This window comes from Pezoporus flaviventris, unplaced genomic scaffold (assembly GCF_033815535.1).
Source record: "Pezoporus flaviventris isolate CSIRO_AGI_PZ_B2104156 unplaced genomic scaffold, CSIRO_AGI_Pfla_v1 ptg000007l, whole genome shotgun sequence".
In the NCBI taxonomy this organism is placed as follows: Eukaryota; Metazoa; Chordata; class Aves; order Psittaciformes; family Psittacidae; genus Pezoporus; species Pezoporus flaviventris.
This window is the reverse complement of record NW_026892555.1, coordinates 39722434-39740871: the sequence shown is the minus strand read 5'-3', so window position 1 is coordinate 39740871 and position 18438 is coordinate 39722434. Positions and strand designations below refer to the sequence as shown.

Below are 18438 nucleotides of genomic sequence, written 5' to 3'. Positions count from 1 at the left end.
TCATTCTCGCTCTTAAAAAGTATTTTTGTTTGGGCTTGATACAACTCTGATGATAATAGACACTTTATACAGCACAGTCCTTATGCTAAACAAGATGAGATCAATTTATCTTGCATCAAAACAGAAGATGATAGAGTAAAAAATTTTTGATAGCCCTTAATTTATATGGCCAGCTCTTTGGCAGCCCTTTAACAGTCCTACCTCCTGCAAAAAATATTTCACTGTACATTATAGGGATTTCTTAGTACTAGTGATGTTGAGTCTGATTCTCACTCTAGAGATAATTATGTCAATAAGGTGATGACATTGCACTGAGTGATGCAGAATTACAGAGCAATTGAGGTTAGAAGGGGTCACTGAAGATTTACTAGTCCAGTCCCTTTCTCAAAGCAGTGCCAGATAGAGTAGGTTGCTTAGGTCATTATCTAGTCAGGTTTTGAATATATCCCACTCTGCAAACTCTCTTGGTAAGCTGTTCCAACATTTGACCTCTCTCACCCATTTTTTTTCCTCATATATTTAAGTGGAATTTATGGTATTTCAGCTCGTGCCCATTACCTCTTGAGTGTTTACTGGACACCACTAAGTCTGGATCTGTCTTCTTTAGCCCTTCCCATCAGGTATTTATATACATTGGTAAGATGCATGTGATGGAAGTTAAGTAAAGATTAAGTTTTCTTGCTTTGCCTGACCTTTGTTGAGCTTTCTTACAGCCGAAGCTCGGCTGTATTCCAGTTGACATTCTGTGGTAGGCAGTGTTCTAACTCCCCATCAAAGCACTGCAGTAAGCTTTGAGTCTAGTAAAAATACTGGTCTGACTTGGAAAACTGCAGGTCACTCAGAAAATCCTCATATATATAAGTGGCTACATTCTTTTAACATGATTTTTTTGCTTACTTTCAAGAACTGACACCCTAATACTGTAAATACTTGGTGCTGGCATGATTTAATTAACTACAGAGTAAAAAAAAGAAAAAAAGTTCTTCCAGAGCTTTAATGTTATTCTTGAAACACTTTCCCTTTTGCTGTACTTGAGCATGGAAAAAACCAAGCTGTCTGTTGGTACCATTAGCTTAGCAGGTAACAACAATGTGACATTTGGTTTCTCTAATTAACCTGGTAACAGATAATTGGTATCCATTTTAGTAAATAGTGGCACGTTGTTAGCCTGTATAGGAAGGTCAAGTGAGTGAGTATTGATATTGGACTAGCTACAGGATGAAAAGAGCTTGAGTGGCCTGGAAAAGAAAGTGTTTAAATGTCACTGTGCACTGAGCAGTACTTATTTATCCAGGTTATTTTTGTGACTGAAACAAATACGAAGTGGGAAAAAAATAATGCTGACTTTTGTGTGGTAAAAAAATAATGCTGACTTTTGTGTGGCCTTTAAGCCTACTTCTTATATGTCTGTATCCACCTTTTTTGTGAGCACCTGTGACATATTCTAATTCTTGAGTTGGTGTGCAACTGTGCCAAGTATCTTGGCCACAATTAACAAATTGGCTGAATTAAGACATCTGGAAAATGCAAGCACCATGGTTGGGCCCTGGGTACTTTACTGGTACATTAGTTACGATATTTTTGTCATGTTTACCAGCTGCATGCTAACAATTTAAAAGCATCCTGTACTTCCAAATATTTCTCCATTATATGCAGATACTGTAGAAGTTAAACTAATGCAGTCAATGGTTTTTCTTTCTTTGGGGAATCAAGCTGCTGCACGTGACTTCTCTGAAATCCTGTTAATGAGGTGGCCTTACGTGAAATTAATAACTGCCTGTCAAGCCTAGCCTCTAGTGGTTGTGTTAGACATTGGGATTTTGGTGTAGCTGCCTCTGATGTATCGACTTATCTAAATGATTTTCATGCTACGCTGAGTTTATTTCAAAGAGATTGTAGGATACTTTCTGCATAACAGGTATGCAGTGACATTATTTTGCTTATTGTGGTATGTAAAAGAGCAATGGCATCATTACGTGTATTCCTTCCATGCTTTTAGCAAAGTATCTTTCCACTGAACAGTCTCCTATTAGTCCAAGGAACTCTCACTTAATTTTTTCACTTAGTTAAACATCTTAAGTATATGAAAAACAGGTCATACTGACTCCGCTCATAGGTATGCTAGGGACTGAAAAAAAAATATTTGAATAACTCCTATAGAAACAGAATTAAAATTTAGTCCTTTTACCCTCTTCAGGAAGAACTTCCTGCTGATAAACCTGGATTTCAACTTATGCTTACAGACAAATTGTAAAATATGAGCTTTGTTAAGCTTCAACTTCAAAAAGTAAGACTAGGTTTTCTAATGCATGGTTTAATGAGAATGTTCCTATTGCCTTTGGTAAGAAGAGAATTTAGACTTTTACAGAAAATAAATAGTAGCAATGAGCAAAGCATATAGTTATATTGATTAGCAGGTTAATATTGTGTAACTGTTTGCAAACATTCAGAATGTGGGTGTGGTTGAGGCAAGGCTACCTGTTTGAAAATGTGGCCTTTCAAAATTGGAGGACAATTGTTTTAATAAGAAAACATGGGTGTTGATATTATTGCCTGTAACAGTGAAGAAAAATACTTCAATAGGAATAGAACTACTACTATCATTGTACTCACAATGACATTATTAAGGTTAATAAGCTCTGACAATCTCTCACAAAAGCTCAAAAGGGAAGGGACCTTGCACAGACCCTGCTTATCATAGGATTTGGTGTGTTGATGCACCAGAAGGCGTTTCATGGTCAACCACCAAGTGAGCTCTAAATAATGATTCAAATGTTTTGTAGAACTTTTTGCAGAGTAGAGTGTGAGGCTGGTATTTGTCTGAAGTCTCTCTAGCAGGAAATCCCTAGGAAGATCACTATAAATGATGTTTGTGATCTCTAGATTCCTTTACCTCAGTGAAATGTGTGTTTCCAAGCCCTTGTTTGCTACCACTGGAGGAGTTTAGGTTTTAGGTGTCATTTATGTTCTCTACATGGCTGCTGTAAGTCACATCAGAATGGCAGCTTCATACCTCCAAACTGGTATCTCTTAAATTTTATGACTTTGAATTTCCATCCATGTTGAAACTGTACTACATCCAGACGAAGAATTTACAGGGAGAAAGGAACTTTGCAAAACAATTTTTAATATTATTAATAAGCAGACATTTGAACCTCTGGAATACTTTGACCATGTGCTTTGGTTGAGAATTGGATGTCTGATGGTTTTGTCAGTGTTCTGTTGCAGAGGCTGGCAAAGATTAGCCTCAAACTGCTACTCTTGCTGCAGCACTGCTATTCAGTGCTCACCAGCAGCAATGTGCCTTGAGAGGCAGGACTGGCCAGTCTGAGAGACTATTGTGCTAACTCAGCTGTACATTGCTAGGACTAGCAAGTTTGTATAGAGCAGCGTAGACCTATCTCCCTATCCCTGTCTCGTTGTTTAGGAAGTTTGAGTTCCTGCAGCATCTAATTACAGTGTAGTGGAGGAATGTCTTTATTATACTGACCATGTTCTTCAGAAGATTTATAATGTATGCTATTTCTCTGTTATTCTGTCTGCATCAGAACTTCCACCAATAGCAACAGAAATTGCTCGATTATATGAGATACTAGGTAACTGTGAGATCACATTATGCTTGAGCAAACCTGCTGGATTTTCAAAGTTAGCCACAGAATTACAATAGATTATTTTTTTCTCTCAATGGAGTTATGGAAAAATAAACATAAACTTCTAGAAAAAAGTACAGAATATTGGATTTATGTTTTCTGAGGATCTCAAAACTTATGAAGAGAATTTTGCAGTGTCCCTGTGAGAGATGTGTTGTATACAGGTGTTGTCCTTGTATAGTTGAGGAAGTGAAGCAAAGAGGGCATGTGAATGATGTAATATTTTTCAGAATGCCTAAAGCAGATCCAGGAATAGAATCTAGTTGCCTGATTTCCATAAAGGTGCTTTAGTCCTGGGACCCATCATTTCTTCTTTGCATGGCCATTTATTACATTTCTGTCAGAAAGGCTGTTTCCATGTGAAATGGAATGTTACTTTTTCAACCATGGTGCCAGAATATAGAACAGTTTGACTGAGGTTTTGTAAGCATGTTTTTTATGAGGGCAACAAAGTCAACTTTGCCCTGCAAATTTTTACAGAATGTTCTGGCTGTGAAAGTAGATTTGTAAATGCCAGGTTGTGTTCAAGTCATGCAGAAGTTCAAGGCAATTTAGTCAGTACTGGAAATGAAGGATCAACCTCAAGACAGAATGTTTATCTCTGCAAAAGAGCATTGTTAGCTCTACTGTGTTATGAGAGTATTTTCATCTGCATTTCACTGAAAGAGCAAAATTTGACACACATTTGGCAGGATTTCGACTGGCAAAAAGTAATGTGTTAGCAAGTCAATACCACTGAGAGACCAATGTGATATCTGATCTGACAGCAAGATGAATTGTTCAACCCCCCAAAACTACAAATGGAGATGAAATGAAATTTGTAATTGTATTATGTCTTCCTGAACATCATATACAGTTGATCTGCTCTCTGCCATTGACACTCTTGCCTTAATTTCCAGCCCAGAATAGCATGATTTTTTTCCCCCAAGAACATCCATTAACAATTAGTCAGAAACAGAAGTATTATTAAGCATGTTATTACTTTGGCAGTGTTCTGTGTTTTAAATTATTTTTGAGACCTTTCAGTATCAGAAATATGCCATTACCTGTATGTGTTGCATAGTTTACCATACCAAAAACCTCATAATTTGTGAGTCTAGTAGACAGAGACATTTTATATTCTCCCTCTCTGTAGTCAAAAGCAAGCAAATGCATTTGACTCTGAACAAATTCCCACTTAGCACATAGGCATAACTTGCTTAATTTTAAACAGGAATGCTTAGAGTTGCTAAACAGGAATTTAGTGAATCTAGTTGAACTGCTTGCAACTAGGAACATCTCCTGGAGAACCTACCAGTTTGGGCAGAGTTTTCCGTTCTGTGCTGATGTTTCTTGGAATTCCATTTGATTAAGTTTGATGGATTGCCATGTTGCTTATCCAGTAACAGGGAGTCCCCACATGCTGATATGGTGACGAATGGGTTTCATCATTTCATTCTCCTTTTCCAAATTTCTGTCCTACTACCTCTGCTTATTTTTGTGAGCAATTCTCTCCAGTTCTGCCAAACGTCAGCTACAATGTGGCCAGTACATTGAGGGTGGTGGTTCTGCCCCTCTCCTGTTGGTGAAACGCGGCTGGGAATGCTATGCCCAGCTCTGGGGACCTCAGCACAGTGAAAACATGGATCTGTTGGAGTGAGTCCAGAGGAGGACCACAAAAAAATCAGAGGGATGGGGCACTTTCCTTTTTAGGACAGGCTGCAAGAGTTGGGCTTGTTCAGGATGGAGAAAAGAAGGCTCTGGGGAGACCTTATTGTGGCCTTTCAGTATTAAAGGGCTTATAACAAAGATAGGGACAGACCTTTTAGCATGGCCTGTTGCAACAGGACAAAGGGAATGGTTTTAAAGTGAAAAGGGGTAGATTTAGACTAGATATACAGAGGAAATTTTTTATGAGAATGTTGAAACACTGGCACAGGTTGACCAGAGAAGTAGTAGATGCACCATCTCTGGAAACATGCAAGGCCAGGCTGGACAGGGCTCTGAGCAACCTGATCTAGTTGAAGCTGTCCCTGCTCATTGCAAAAGGGGTGGACTTGATGACCTTTAAATGTTCCTGCCAACGTAAACTATTCTATGATTCCATGATACTATGTTGAAACCTTTTGCAGATTCACCTGGAAACATGTCTCCCATTTTAGACTTCTTTATGGAAAAAAAAATTCACTTTAGCATAATATGATAAAATAAATATAATTAAGAAGGTTATGGCTTCACTTTTCAGCTAAATCATAAAATGCCCATCCTAGACATAAAGGATTTTTTTATCTAAAATGTTTCCATTTGCTTGACAGCCAAATGACTGATTAGATGCTTGTCATGGTTTAAACCCAGTCAGACAGCTTGTTCACTCACTCCCCCCCCACCCCTTCTTGCCCTCCCCCTACTCCCGGAGGGATGGAGAGGAGAATCGAAAAGAATGCAACTCCCATGGGTTGAGATAAGAACAGTTTAGTAACTAAGGTATAACATAACACAAATCACTGCTGCTACCACCAATAATACAATGATAAAGGAAATAACAAGGGAAGAGAATACAACACCTCAGCACCAGCCGACCAATAACTCCCCCCCCCCCCCCAGCCTGACCAAACACCGACCGATACCTCCTCCAACCCTGCAGTCTCCCAGCCCTTCCGGCTAACTCTCCGTTACATCCTGGGCATGACGTGCTGTGGTATGGAATAGCTCTTTGGCTAGCTTGGGTCAGGTGTCCTGTCTCTGCTTCCTCCCAGCTTCCCCTCTTCCCTGGCAGAGCATGAGACTCACAAAGTCCTTGGCCAAACCAAAACATCCTTGTTATCAGCTCTGTTCCCGAGCTGAAAGTCAAAACACTTCACTGCACCAGCTACCAAGGAGGAGAAAAATGACTGCTACTGCTGAACCCAGGACAATGCTTCAGAAGACAAAAGAGGCTTTTTGACAGAATTTCCTGGTCCTGAGAGTCATGGTAATGAATACTGCATGCAAAGATGGCTGTGACGCTCCTCTTTCAACAGGGGCTATGCCAGACTTTCATCACGGGCACGAGGTCACCAGGTTGCAATGTTTTGTTTACTAAATTGCCCTTCTGCACCTCAAATAGCTGCCAGTATCTAGATCTCAGAGGAGTACCACCTTTTTTGGTCGCTGATACTATGCTTTATGCAGTTCACGATAAAGGGTGAGATTTCTAATATATTGTTATATTTATTTGCAAGGCAACCTTAGCAGTCACTTGCCCACTGCAAAGGTCTCTGCTTTGTAGCTGGATGACAGGTTTATTATGGTAGAATAGCCTACATCCTGGCTATATCTGTGGTTGGTTTCACAGAGCTTTTAATCTGTTGCTGTAATTCTGCTGTGAGTATTAGCAGTGTATTTTTGATTCACATTGTTTTATTGCATTAATGTTATAATTATACCTTCAGTTAGCAACTCTAACATACTGTTTTAATATAGGAAAACCTACTACTTTGGCCATAAGTGTGACTCTATTCATACTTTATACCACTAGCAAATGTGTCATGATAACATCATATGAGACAGAGTTGTGCCAGGCTTGCCTCAGGGATGCAAGGAAATGGCGATCCATTAGGGCAGCAAGACTCTCCTGTAATGGTCTTTGTAACCAAGAAATGTCAATGTTTGTTACACTAGCCTGTGTCATTGCCTAGGAAAACATCTCAACAAAAGAGTGAAAGGAATATGTCCTTAGTGTCTCTGACCATTCCCAGCTCCACAGGGCAAAGGAGCACTGAATTGTAGTCTTCCTTAGCAAAAAAATTTTGAAAGGGAAACTCTGACTCTGGGGCAGACTTATCAATGCTGCTTTCCAGAGTAGACACAAGGGACCTTTAAACACAACTCTTACCTCATTCTTTTTGAATGCTGGGACAATGTCAGTGTTGTTTGTCAATCTGTTTTCTGTTTGCTTTTGTTTTGATGATAAACTACAAAATTGGTATAATGGTAAAAGAAAAAATATTCTTTATTCTTTTTTTTTCTTTGTAATTTTTTTTCCCGTTACCATGAACTTTCAAACAAATCACTTCAAATGAAGGTGGTTAACCCTGGTTTTGTGTTTAGGTTCCTGCTGTCAGCATTGCTCAAGAAACTTCTGCAGCCCAAAACAAAGTGGCTTTTATTTCAGGACTGCAGTGATCAATGTGACATATTCATGTTTTATTGTTTAAATTTGCTTCAGCGTAGCATCAGCACATAGAGAAACAGTTAACCCTGACACCAATGCGCATAAAAATAGAAGACAAAGAGAAAAGTGGGCCATAGCAGACTCATGAGTGGCAGGAATAGTTAATAGGACTCTGCTGATGGTAACTATATGGATTGCAAAATATATTATTTCATGTAGCAATGATTGATGGTACTTCAACTTGTTCAGTTTGTTGTCACCACAAACTGGATTCTGTCAAGAGATCTAAAACCAGACTGAATTGTTTGAGGTCTTTAGTCACTTTAAATAATATGGTAGTGAAGTAAATAAAATTACACTTTCATACTACTCCATATGCTTTTGCCTGATTGCTCTCAGATTCATCGTATAGTAAAGCTTCATTTTCTGAAAAACCCCAACCAATTACACTAGGTTATGTCAGCTGCACATTTAACTTGCATACCAGGTGTAAGAGGGATTGTTAAAAGACACTGTAATTTATCTTTTTTTTTTTTTTCCATTACAGATTAATCTCAGAGATCTTGGGCAACTATATAAAATCCGCATTGGCCATGACAACACTGGAAATGATCCCGGTTGGTACCTGGATGAAGTCAGACTTAAAAGAGTAGCCCCTCTTTCTGATGAAGAGATATGTCTCCCCATAGAGTGCTGGCTTGCAGAAGACAAGGGTGAAGGTGATACATGGAGAGAAGTGACAATAAGAAACTCTGCAAAAGAGCTTTTGCCAGGTACGTGCTCAGTATTTTAGATCATGTGTTCACTGACCATAGCCTGTGAGTTTATGACAGCTTTTTATGTTTCTTCCAGAGCAGACTGCCCAAAAGACAGGGTAACCATGAAACAATCCCTTACAAATACTTTCTAATTCAACAGAAGCAGGAAGCGATCATTTTACCCCACTCCTTTCCTCCCCCAGATCAGAATAATAGCTATGGCTAGTGATTCAGAGAAAACTCCAGGAACAAACTTGCCAACAAAGTTTTCTAGCTGACAAGCAGATATTCTTTATTGCGGCGCCGGGAGACATGGGGGATAGCTCCTTCTAATGTGTATCTCCCTAGTTGCCACACAAACTGTCCTTTTGTAGTCCCTGGGCATACATACATATATAAATACATACATGAGGCTACGTATGGATTACATCATTTTCCAGAAAGTTCCCCGCATGTGTACAGAATTGTGGTGGTGGTCTCTGAGGGTCATTTGCTTATTCCAACAATCTTCATCACTTCTGGCAGCCTTTGAAGCACGCTCAGTAGATGCTCATACCAGTTTAATTGGTTTGTTAGCACCAGAGACATAATAATCCTCCTGTCCTCCTACTTATCAGTTAGTTCAACTGTAGCCCATCCTGGACACCTGTGCTTCCCAGATACTCCTTATCCCTGTGTCCTGTTCTTCTAGACTGTTTTTCTTAAACTATGTCACAACTATAACGATTTATCTTGTGAGAATTCTCAGTATGTTCTCTAGCTGTACTCTATTTTTTTTTCTCTATGTATCATGCACCTCAGTAATTTTCCATTGCTACTGTTACAAAACCTTCAAACTTAACATTACTTAAAACTAATTCTAAAGGTTTCTATATTCCATTTTGTGATTTTGTGCCCCCCTTGTCTCACTAGGCATCTTCCCCTGATAAAATTCTTGATCTCTCAGTGTCCCTAAATCACTGGCAACTACTACTCTTTAGAGCAAGACATGAGGCAGGAAATTAAGGCATATCAAAGTATATAATGTTATGTGACATACAGTTCCTCTTAACAAGTTTCATATCATCCTTTCTTGTGCTGCATAAAATATTCTTTACCAGAAATCCATGATCTGAATCATCACACACGTGTTTTCCAAATCAGACTCAAGTCAGAGCCATTCACATAGAAATTGTTATCTGCAGGGTGGCACTTAGGTACTTCAAAGTTTACTGCAGCTTTGACACAGTTTATTCTTTTCAAGTGAAGCGGGAAATAGCCTATCATAAAACATTATTATTTAAAAAGTCCTGGGCCTCTGCGAAGGAATAAGAATGCAGTATAATAATTTAGCATTATGGGTAGAATTCTTTTTACATTAATAGAATAACAACTATGAGCTGATAGACAACACTGTCTGACAGTGGTAGGTCTTATATAGATAGGTGCTACCATTCAGGCAAATTGTATTCAAACTGAAGCAGTGAATATTGCAAGGAATCAGTGATTCAACATAAAAAAGGGTCATCATGCACTTAGTGATGATCAAACCATTTCAGATGGAAATATCAAAGAAGTGAAAAACCTTAACTCAAAGGAACATAATTCTCTGAGAAAGGCATCAAGACTAGTGATATGTGGATGTTTTAAGGCCAAAGGTGACCACTGATCTCTGTTATAGAGGACAGAAGATGCTGAGAAACATGTATGGGCCATCTCGCATTTCCTGCAGAGTATTTAGTGACTTGAATAAGGGATTTCAAAAACTGGGACTGATCAGGATGAGCCATGCCCTATGATCATTAATTAATGCATACCACAGTACCATTTACCGTTTCTTACAGTGACATAAATATACTGGTGCAATAGAAAAATAGTGCAGGAGCCAATTAGTTTCTATGATCGATTAATTCAACATCAATAACTCAAATCTGCGTTACACATTTTGAAATCTGCATTCACAGAAACGTACTAGTATTCTGTTAGGCACACTCCATTTATGTACTTGTGCGGGAAGAATCAAGTCAGTTCTATCAAAGGCTGGGAATATGTTTAAAGCAGCACATTTATTTACATTTTAATCATTATATTACTGCATCTTTCCTTGCTTTTACAAGAACATTATCTTTATTAAGATATATTTCTCAAGTTTGTAAGAAAAGAAATGTTAGGATTTGGAAATTTCCAGAAATTGTAAGTTTTACAAATTAATTATTGATTTTAAGCACATTTAAATTGAACGTCAATATAAATTTTGCAAGGCCTCCCAAGGATTTCCTATTTAATTTCTCAAGAACAAGCAAATGAAACACTACCCATTCGGATTTCTCATTTAAAAGCTCATTCTTACGAGTACTGGACAAAACACATCAAGTCACTTTTGCCAGCCGAACAAATGATGTACTAATTACTTGATGATAATTTTATATGATTTAGTAATTTGTATCCTGCACTTTCAATTCTATCTGGTATTTCCTAGTGGTATTAAATTTGCTTAACTATAAAAGTGATGTAATGGAAACTAAACAAAATGAACAAATATAAACTAAACTCAGAAGGCACTAGCTTTTAGTTGCTCTTGTTTAACACTTTATTCCTCAACTTCTCTCTTAGAAGAAAGGGTACCTTTTCCTTAGCCTTTTTCTCCCTTTTTCAAGTCAAACTCTACTATGCACCCAATAGGGAATGAAAACTTTAAAGCTGATTTTTTATTCCTCGTCTTTCTTTTTTCTAGCTTCTCTTCTTCAAATCATAAATTATACCCTGCTACATCCTGTTTTTTTTTTTCTCTGATTCTTCTACCAAGCCTCATGTTTTCCTAGCAGTTCCAGATATTTTTATTTTCACAAACTTTACAAGTGTTGGATTGTTCATTTGTTTATGTTTTGATTTGATTTCATCCCCTAGTTACGTTGTGATTCACAAAATGAAAGAAAAATTGTTCGACTATTCTCTAAGTGATAGGTATGGGAAATTAGTGGTCATGCTCTGAACTGGGTAAATACTAAGTGTCACTCAATGAAAATAAGATAGAAGCTTCATTATGAATGTTTTTTACCCAGCTTTGTAACATCATGGTAACACAGGAGTGTTAGGGCAATCAGACCAGATCTGGCAGCTGACTGTGGGTGAGGCTGCTGCAGCTGTATGGCCCCAGGTCCAACCAGCAATGAGACTGACCATGTTTTCCCGGTCAGCATATACAGAGAAAGCACATCTATAGGCTACAAATATATACATGTATATGTGGCCAACTGCACAGATAACCCAGACAGCAGTTGCACAAACACAGACAGCACCAGCAGCCTCAATCTGTTCTCCTCTCTGGCTAAGAATGATGGAGGTCCACTGGTGGGATACCTATGTGTATGCATATGTGCAAGGTGAATGCTTTCAGCAGCTGAGCTCCCACACTCCATCTGCTCAGCAGATGTCCTTGGATCCCAGTCTCCCCTGCTGCTGGCACCTGGATATGTGAGCCCCCAAGGCTGCAGCCCCAGTTCGGCTGCTGATACAGACCATCTCATACACACACAAATGCACATGCAGAACCATCTCACCCCTAGAGACACCCATGCCTCAGTGTGTCTCTGGGAGCTGGCCAGGACTCCTATGGCCCCTCCAACAGTCAGCTACTCAACTAGTCTTGCACATAAAGGCATGAGACTGACCTCATTCTCTACACTCGTGGACACTTAATTCACTCCCTCCAGTCTCACCAGTTGCCTTCATGCAGGCCTGCAGCTGGGTCCCAGTCAAATTATGGCACTCAGACCCCATGTCCACACATACATACACACAGAGAACAGAGTCCTTCACCCAGAAAAAGTTAGAAAGCAAATTAATAGGAAGATGGGACAGACTGCACTGATCAGATACTGGACACAGCCAACCATACTAACCAGCAATGTTTTCTTTTGATCCCTTGATTCCTCTATTTTCCCACACTTGTTCCTCTCAAATCAGATCCATCTCTTCCCTTGACTTTTGTTCCTCTTCTACACATCTCATAATAAGTCCTGTGCACACCCAAAATACTCTACCACTCTGTCTCATATCACCCACATCCCCAGGCAGCTAACCTCAGCAGTCATAAATACTCCAGAACTGACCCATGATAGGTTTCATGCCCAGACACTAGGACTGAGACTCTCCTGGGACAGCCCTGCAGGTGCTGGGAGAGGGTGTCCCTTCCTCTGAATCTTTGATCTGGGTTCCTGCCTGCCCTTGTGCCCTGGTGCTTGTGGAGACGGACTGATGGTTCCTGTGATGGGCCTGGGAGAGGCAACAGCAGGGTGTTAGTTGAAATCCCCTCTACCAGTATCTGTCTGTGCTCCTTTGCGAGTGTGCAAGATCCACACATCCTAACATGGATTGTCTTCAGATATTGCTGAAGTTTTTGATCTAAAGAGGTGAATGATACAGGAAGTGTTGAATTTTCTTACTGTTCTCTTATGTGAACATAAACTTCTGATAAGAAGATAAATCAGTAATTGTGCCTTGTTCTTGCTCACGTAGTTGAAGGAATAAGTGCACTAACTTGAGATAAAAGACAAATATTGAGGTTGAGACAGGAAAAACCCCAGCTCAAAAGATTTAGATTTCTCTTCCACTTGGAGAAATGTGCAGGCAAATACAGAAAGGTTAGAAATGTGCTCATTGACTGAAATAGTGCAAAAGAGGACCAAAGAAACTAGTTATGACTCAAGCACTATCTCTACAAAGTTTGTATCCTTGTTTAATCACTCAGAAAGCACCAACTACATAGGTAAATAGCTAAACTTCTGTTTCTCGTTGTAAAATTGATTACTAAGTGTGTTTTTGCAAAGCTGGTAATTTTCTTACATGTTATGAATAACATTCCTGAATTATTTCTTTTAGAATATTGCGGCAAATTGCAGTTGTGGAGATTAGAAAGCCTGAGAACTCTAATTCTAATTGAAATGTCTTCATATGATAGTGTTTTTGTATGTATGTCTTCTCAAATAATGTATGCAGCACTTCTGAGGAATATAGTCCCTCTTAACCACTACCATCCATTAAGAAATCGTTCCCTTTTATCCTTAATGCTGCAGCAGTCTGTATCTGTACCCTTCTGCCATGGCAAAATGCCAGTCACTGTTTGTGCAACCCAGGTAGTAAAACTAAGTGATAAAACCACTTCTTGTTGTTTAACAAATCAAGCCAAAATGACCATTTCATTCAAGCAGACACGTCATATGGAAAAAAGGTAGAACCTGGAACAGTACTGTGTAACACTGTTCTAGTATCTTGGATCGCCATCATTAAGGCAGGACTGAACAGCAAGACTTTGACAATTTTAAATGATGTATATAATTTACCATCTCTCTAGGTTTTGTGCTCTTTGGCCGATATGTCTGTTTACACTAGCATCCTGATGGGAGTGGATTTGTGCAGTGAAGTGGGTGATGCTAAAAATCCAGTGACCTAAAAGTCCAATATCCTCATTATGTGTGTTTGGGGGGAAGTTACTCTAACCTCGTTTTAGACTGCTCCCACAGACTGACTGCCAATTTGGGGCAAGATCATTGTCTTTGTGTTCTTGGAACATATCCTTTCATATAGTTTAATCCAAAAAGAATCTATTTTTTCCCTCCATGCTGCAAAACAGAAAGAAGTAACTAGGAGATTGTTTCATGATTCAAGCTAATGTGCTGTTGTAGGCACACCAGTGTCATTAGGCTCAGACAGCTGTAATACAGAGGAAGCTTATCTAATGTATGTTGAGTAATAAGTGCTAAGTATACTTATCTTGAATTAATCTGCTCATAACTAGAATTCTAAAATAATGACTATACTTTGAGTGGAATCACTTTGAAAAGAACTGACAATGGGACCGTAGTTATACTAAGCAGAAAAAGACCAACATTTCTGCAGTGAAAATTTTCATTTTCTTATTCTCACTAAGAAATCCTCCTACTAGGATTATTTTCTTCTTCTCCCAAAGCATATCAAAATATTAACTTAGTCCTTAATGCAAAGCAACCTGCAATGCTTGTTTACTGTTTACATAAGTTACTGAATTTTGTGCTTTACTCCCTCAGAAGGTAATGAGAATTATGTACTGTTCTTGCAGATTGGGGCAAAACTAACTCTAACCATTGAGAAAGTATCAGGAACATAGCACCCTTCTATACTAGAAACCCTAATTCAGGTGCCCAGAATAAGAAGTCTGGATAAAAGGGTTCTCTAAGTTGCATTCTATTGCCCTCAGTATGCCCTTAAGTTACCTTTTCTTCATAACCAGAGAAAAGAAACCCTGCTTTTCTCTCTCCCCTTTATTCCAGGTGGTTCATGTTCTCATGTTATCAGTAGATGCCAGAGGCTGGAATTGGGACTTAAAAAAACACCTGAAGCCTCATGATAATGTCTCAAGAGATAGCAGTAATAGCATTTTTATGGACTGAGCAAGTATAAATTTGGTACTTGTACACTTGACTGCTCAGTGACTCCTATAGTATTTTTGATATATTTTGATATGTCGTTTTTCAACATAGTTATTATACTGCTTTAATGTCTGCCTTTCATGGAGCCTTTAAGAAGCTTCCCACCTCTGTCTGAAAACATTTTAGCTCCCTTTATTCAAAAGTTTCATCCACGCATCCACATCACAGAGTTTTCTGTTTGATTATAGAGCTTATCTAAAGTTACCCTGTTAGCAATTTGAAGATTTCAATCACTTATTTTCTGAAAGGTCATTTTCTCTTTTTGTGAGCTCTAGCTGAGACTTTTTCCTGCTATTCTGTATTAATTAATACTCTTCTATCCTTTACTAAAGTTACTGTGTTCTTCTATTATTTTGATGTGCCCCACATTAGACAGGTGTCTGGATGCAAGTCTAACAGAAATGCTGAAACACTATTTTCTGGCTTCTGTTGAGTGGTTTGGTTTATGATACTATTTTCAACTTTTTCTTTTTTTTTCGTTTGTGTTGCCTATGGGCCTACCTCTCTACTTTGTCACCCCAGTGTTCAGCTAGTGTAGCTTCACTAAATCAGCATATAGTGAAATTAAATTACTACTAAAGGGCAGAGGATTGAGCAATAGAGCTCTAATTCTCAGGAGGTTGGGATGGTCTTTACTTATTGCAGTGAAGCAGTACTCCATTTCAGATGTGGCAGCAATGGAAGCCTTTGAGTAAGAGTTTCTCAAAGGAAATTAAACCAGAGTCACAGAGGTTGAACATGTTTTCTAGGGTCTTTTTATTTTACTCTGTGCACAAAATATCCTATGTTTTGTGAAGATACAGAAGGCTACAAACTGGCAAATTTCACACATGGTGAGTCTCGCTGTCTCAGCAGCGCATTTGACTGGTAGGTTTGTTCTCCAGATTCAGCGGTATCTGTTCCCTGTGCTCATCAAACTACTGGTGTACCTTGCCTTTTCTTTTACAGAGTGACATCATCCTTCTTATTCTTACAGTTAAGCAATCTGTAGCTCAGGGGCCACTAACACTTGCACCTTTTGTAGCTGTTCTGCAATTGAGAGGAACTGCTTGACAGTGGTTGAAAAAATTCCATCCACTCAAGCTGGTCTGTGCCTAGGTGTCCGTTTGTACAAACAGCCTCCACAATCTATTTAGTGAACGTTCATTTATCCATAGTGACATGTTCGAAGTAGGCATGTACAATGTGTTTTGGAGAATATTTTTGTTGCTTATATTTTTATGTATTTCTTATAAAATGTATTGTAACAAATAAGGGAAATGAACATTCCATTTATTATCCTTATATAGCAGCCTGTATTGTCAATTTGTACAAAAATTTAAAGCACAAATTGATCTTTTTTTGTTAAGAAGGTTCCTTTAAAAATAATGCAGATCATGTAACCTAAATAAATGCCAGACCTAACGTTTTCCAAATGGCAAAGACGTATAGACCCAAGGAGCTATGGAAAATATTTTCCAGTTCTTTACATTTCAACATGTGCATGTTTTCTACTTCAGACTGATTTATTTAGTCTTGTAGCAACAGAAAGCTGTATTTGATTAGATCATTATCATCTCTCTGGTTACCACAGAGATGCACAGTACTGCAAAAGGAACTCTAATTCATTTATCTGTTAATATCTTTGTGTTGTGTTATAATTATCTCTTATTCTGTTCTGGTGTGTTCTCCCTTCAGGAAAGAAAGAACTTGTTGGTATTTTCTTCTTATCATAATTTATTGTTAAAGGATTCTTAAAACCTTGAATATGCTTTGAAATTGTGCTCATAGGTACTTAAATTTTGCAGGTTTGATCACAGAATTTAGTTGTAGGTATAAGTAATGCAGACACCAATCTTTGTATATAAACACTCATTACATAAAGTCTCTACCATTTCCTTAGCTCCCACAGATGTTTTTCTTTATCGAAACTGAAAATGTAAGTAAGAATGTAAAAGCATGGAGGAGACTTCATGTGGATATGTCCCTGCTTTTACTAATCTGCGATCTTGCTCCATGGGTAATTCAAATGGCTGCTCATAGATTAATATCACGGTTAGGTTTTCTTTTGGAAGTGTGACCTCTCTTCCACACCGACTCATATTTGCCCTTTCATGGGTAGTGTGACTCTCTGTTTTGCTGCATGTTTCCTGTCATAGTTTGCTGTCTCCCCTTATCCTCTGTCCTTTGGCCAATTTTTTGTTTGTTTTATATTCTCCTGCTTCTAATCTGCACACAGGTGTGATTAGACTAAGAGGATATAAAATGTCATTTGGATATATAGCTCAATTATGCTAATTATCAGGTCCATTTATCTTTGTTACTTGCAATTCATATCTACCATTTGTTTTAATATGAAGTTTTTATGTTAAAAGTCTGAAATTAGTTTTTATAATGCTCTACCAAATTTTTGAAGATGTGTGTGTGTATTACTAAGGTCAGTTATATGTCCCGGGCTGGGTTGGTACACTAATGTATGGACATAAGAACTTAAATGAATGCTTGGAGTTACAGAAAATAATAGACCAAGGGTCACAACACCTATTTTGACTTAAAGTTGTAATAGCGATAAAGAGTTGGAGACGCTCTCTTTACCAGTTTAAGACAATTTGATGCAGTTTAAAAGAAATATCCTAATCTGGTTAAGCATACAGTCAACATCAACACTTCCTGCTTACCTTTTAATATATGTAGGGCTATTTTTTTTCCCTTAATTATTTGCAGTATTATTTTACTACTTGTTTAGCTTCTCTACCGGGAATCAGAAATAGCTGTTCTTCAGTGATGGTGGACATTTGAACTTTATAAGCTGCCTTGGGGTCCAGTGAATTAAAAATTGATGGAAATGTCAGATTCTACAAGCTATTTGGTGGTTTAAGCTTAATAGTATTTTAATTCTTTTTTTTTTGTAGAATATTGCTCGGTTTCAAGCATTTTGTTATAATTTTCTGTTTTCATCCTAGTTTCTTCTTAACAGGAGTGCTTAATTGTGTGTTAGGGCTTCTACTGCCTCTCTTCACTCCCAAGAACTATTAAAATTACCCATTAGTGAAAGAGCAATCTCTGTGATCTACTACATCACAGCAGAAATGGCCAGCTGTGATTAGAATAGAAACACTGCATGGAAAAATTGCCAGTAAGATGCAAACAGGATTTTTTTTCTTCTTAATCATAAATGAAATATAAGAGCATGTGAGTACTACAAATATATATATTTAAATAAGTTTGCATATCTGAATAATTATAAAGACAATATTAGTATGGAGCAAAATATGTTAATACAGTAGCTCTGAATTATATTCCAGAATTCTTTGAAGATAAGTGTAGATTTTTGTGTGTAAGACTTTGGTTTAGACTAGAAGGAGAGGCATGAAAAAGTTATAAATATATTTTCACTGAAAGCTGTTTTAAAAGGGCTAGCATCCACTAGTGATAAATACTGAAACTTTCAAATGCAAATTGTCTGCTTATTA

The 18438-nt window shown here is 38.1% G+C and overlaps 1 protein-coding gene across 3 annotated transcripts in view; it reads left to right on the top strand.

Moving 5' to 3' along the window:
• The window catches only part of RP1 (RP1 axonemal microtubule associated), a 214814-nt gene that overhangs the window by 102545 nt on the left and 93831 nt on the right, over window positions 1-18438 (top strand). For all 3 annotated transcript variants that reach the window (XM_061448476.1, XM_061448474.1, XM_061448477.1), the window contains exon 26: window positions 8330-8555. In XM_061448476.1, the coding sequence (XP_061304460.1) occupies window positions 8330-8555 (226 nt within the window). The remainder of the gene's footprint in view (window positions 1-8329; window positions 8556-18438) is intronic.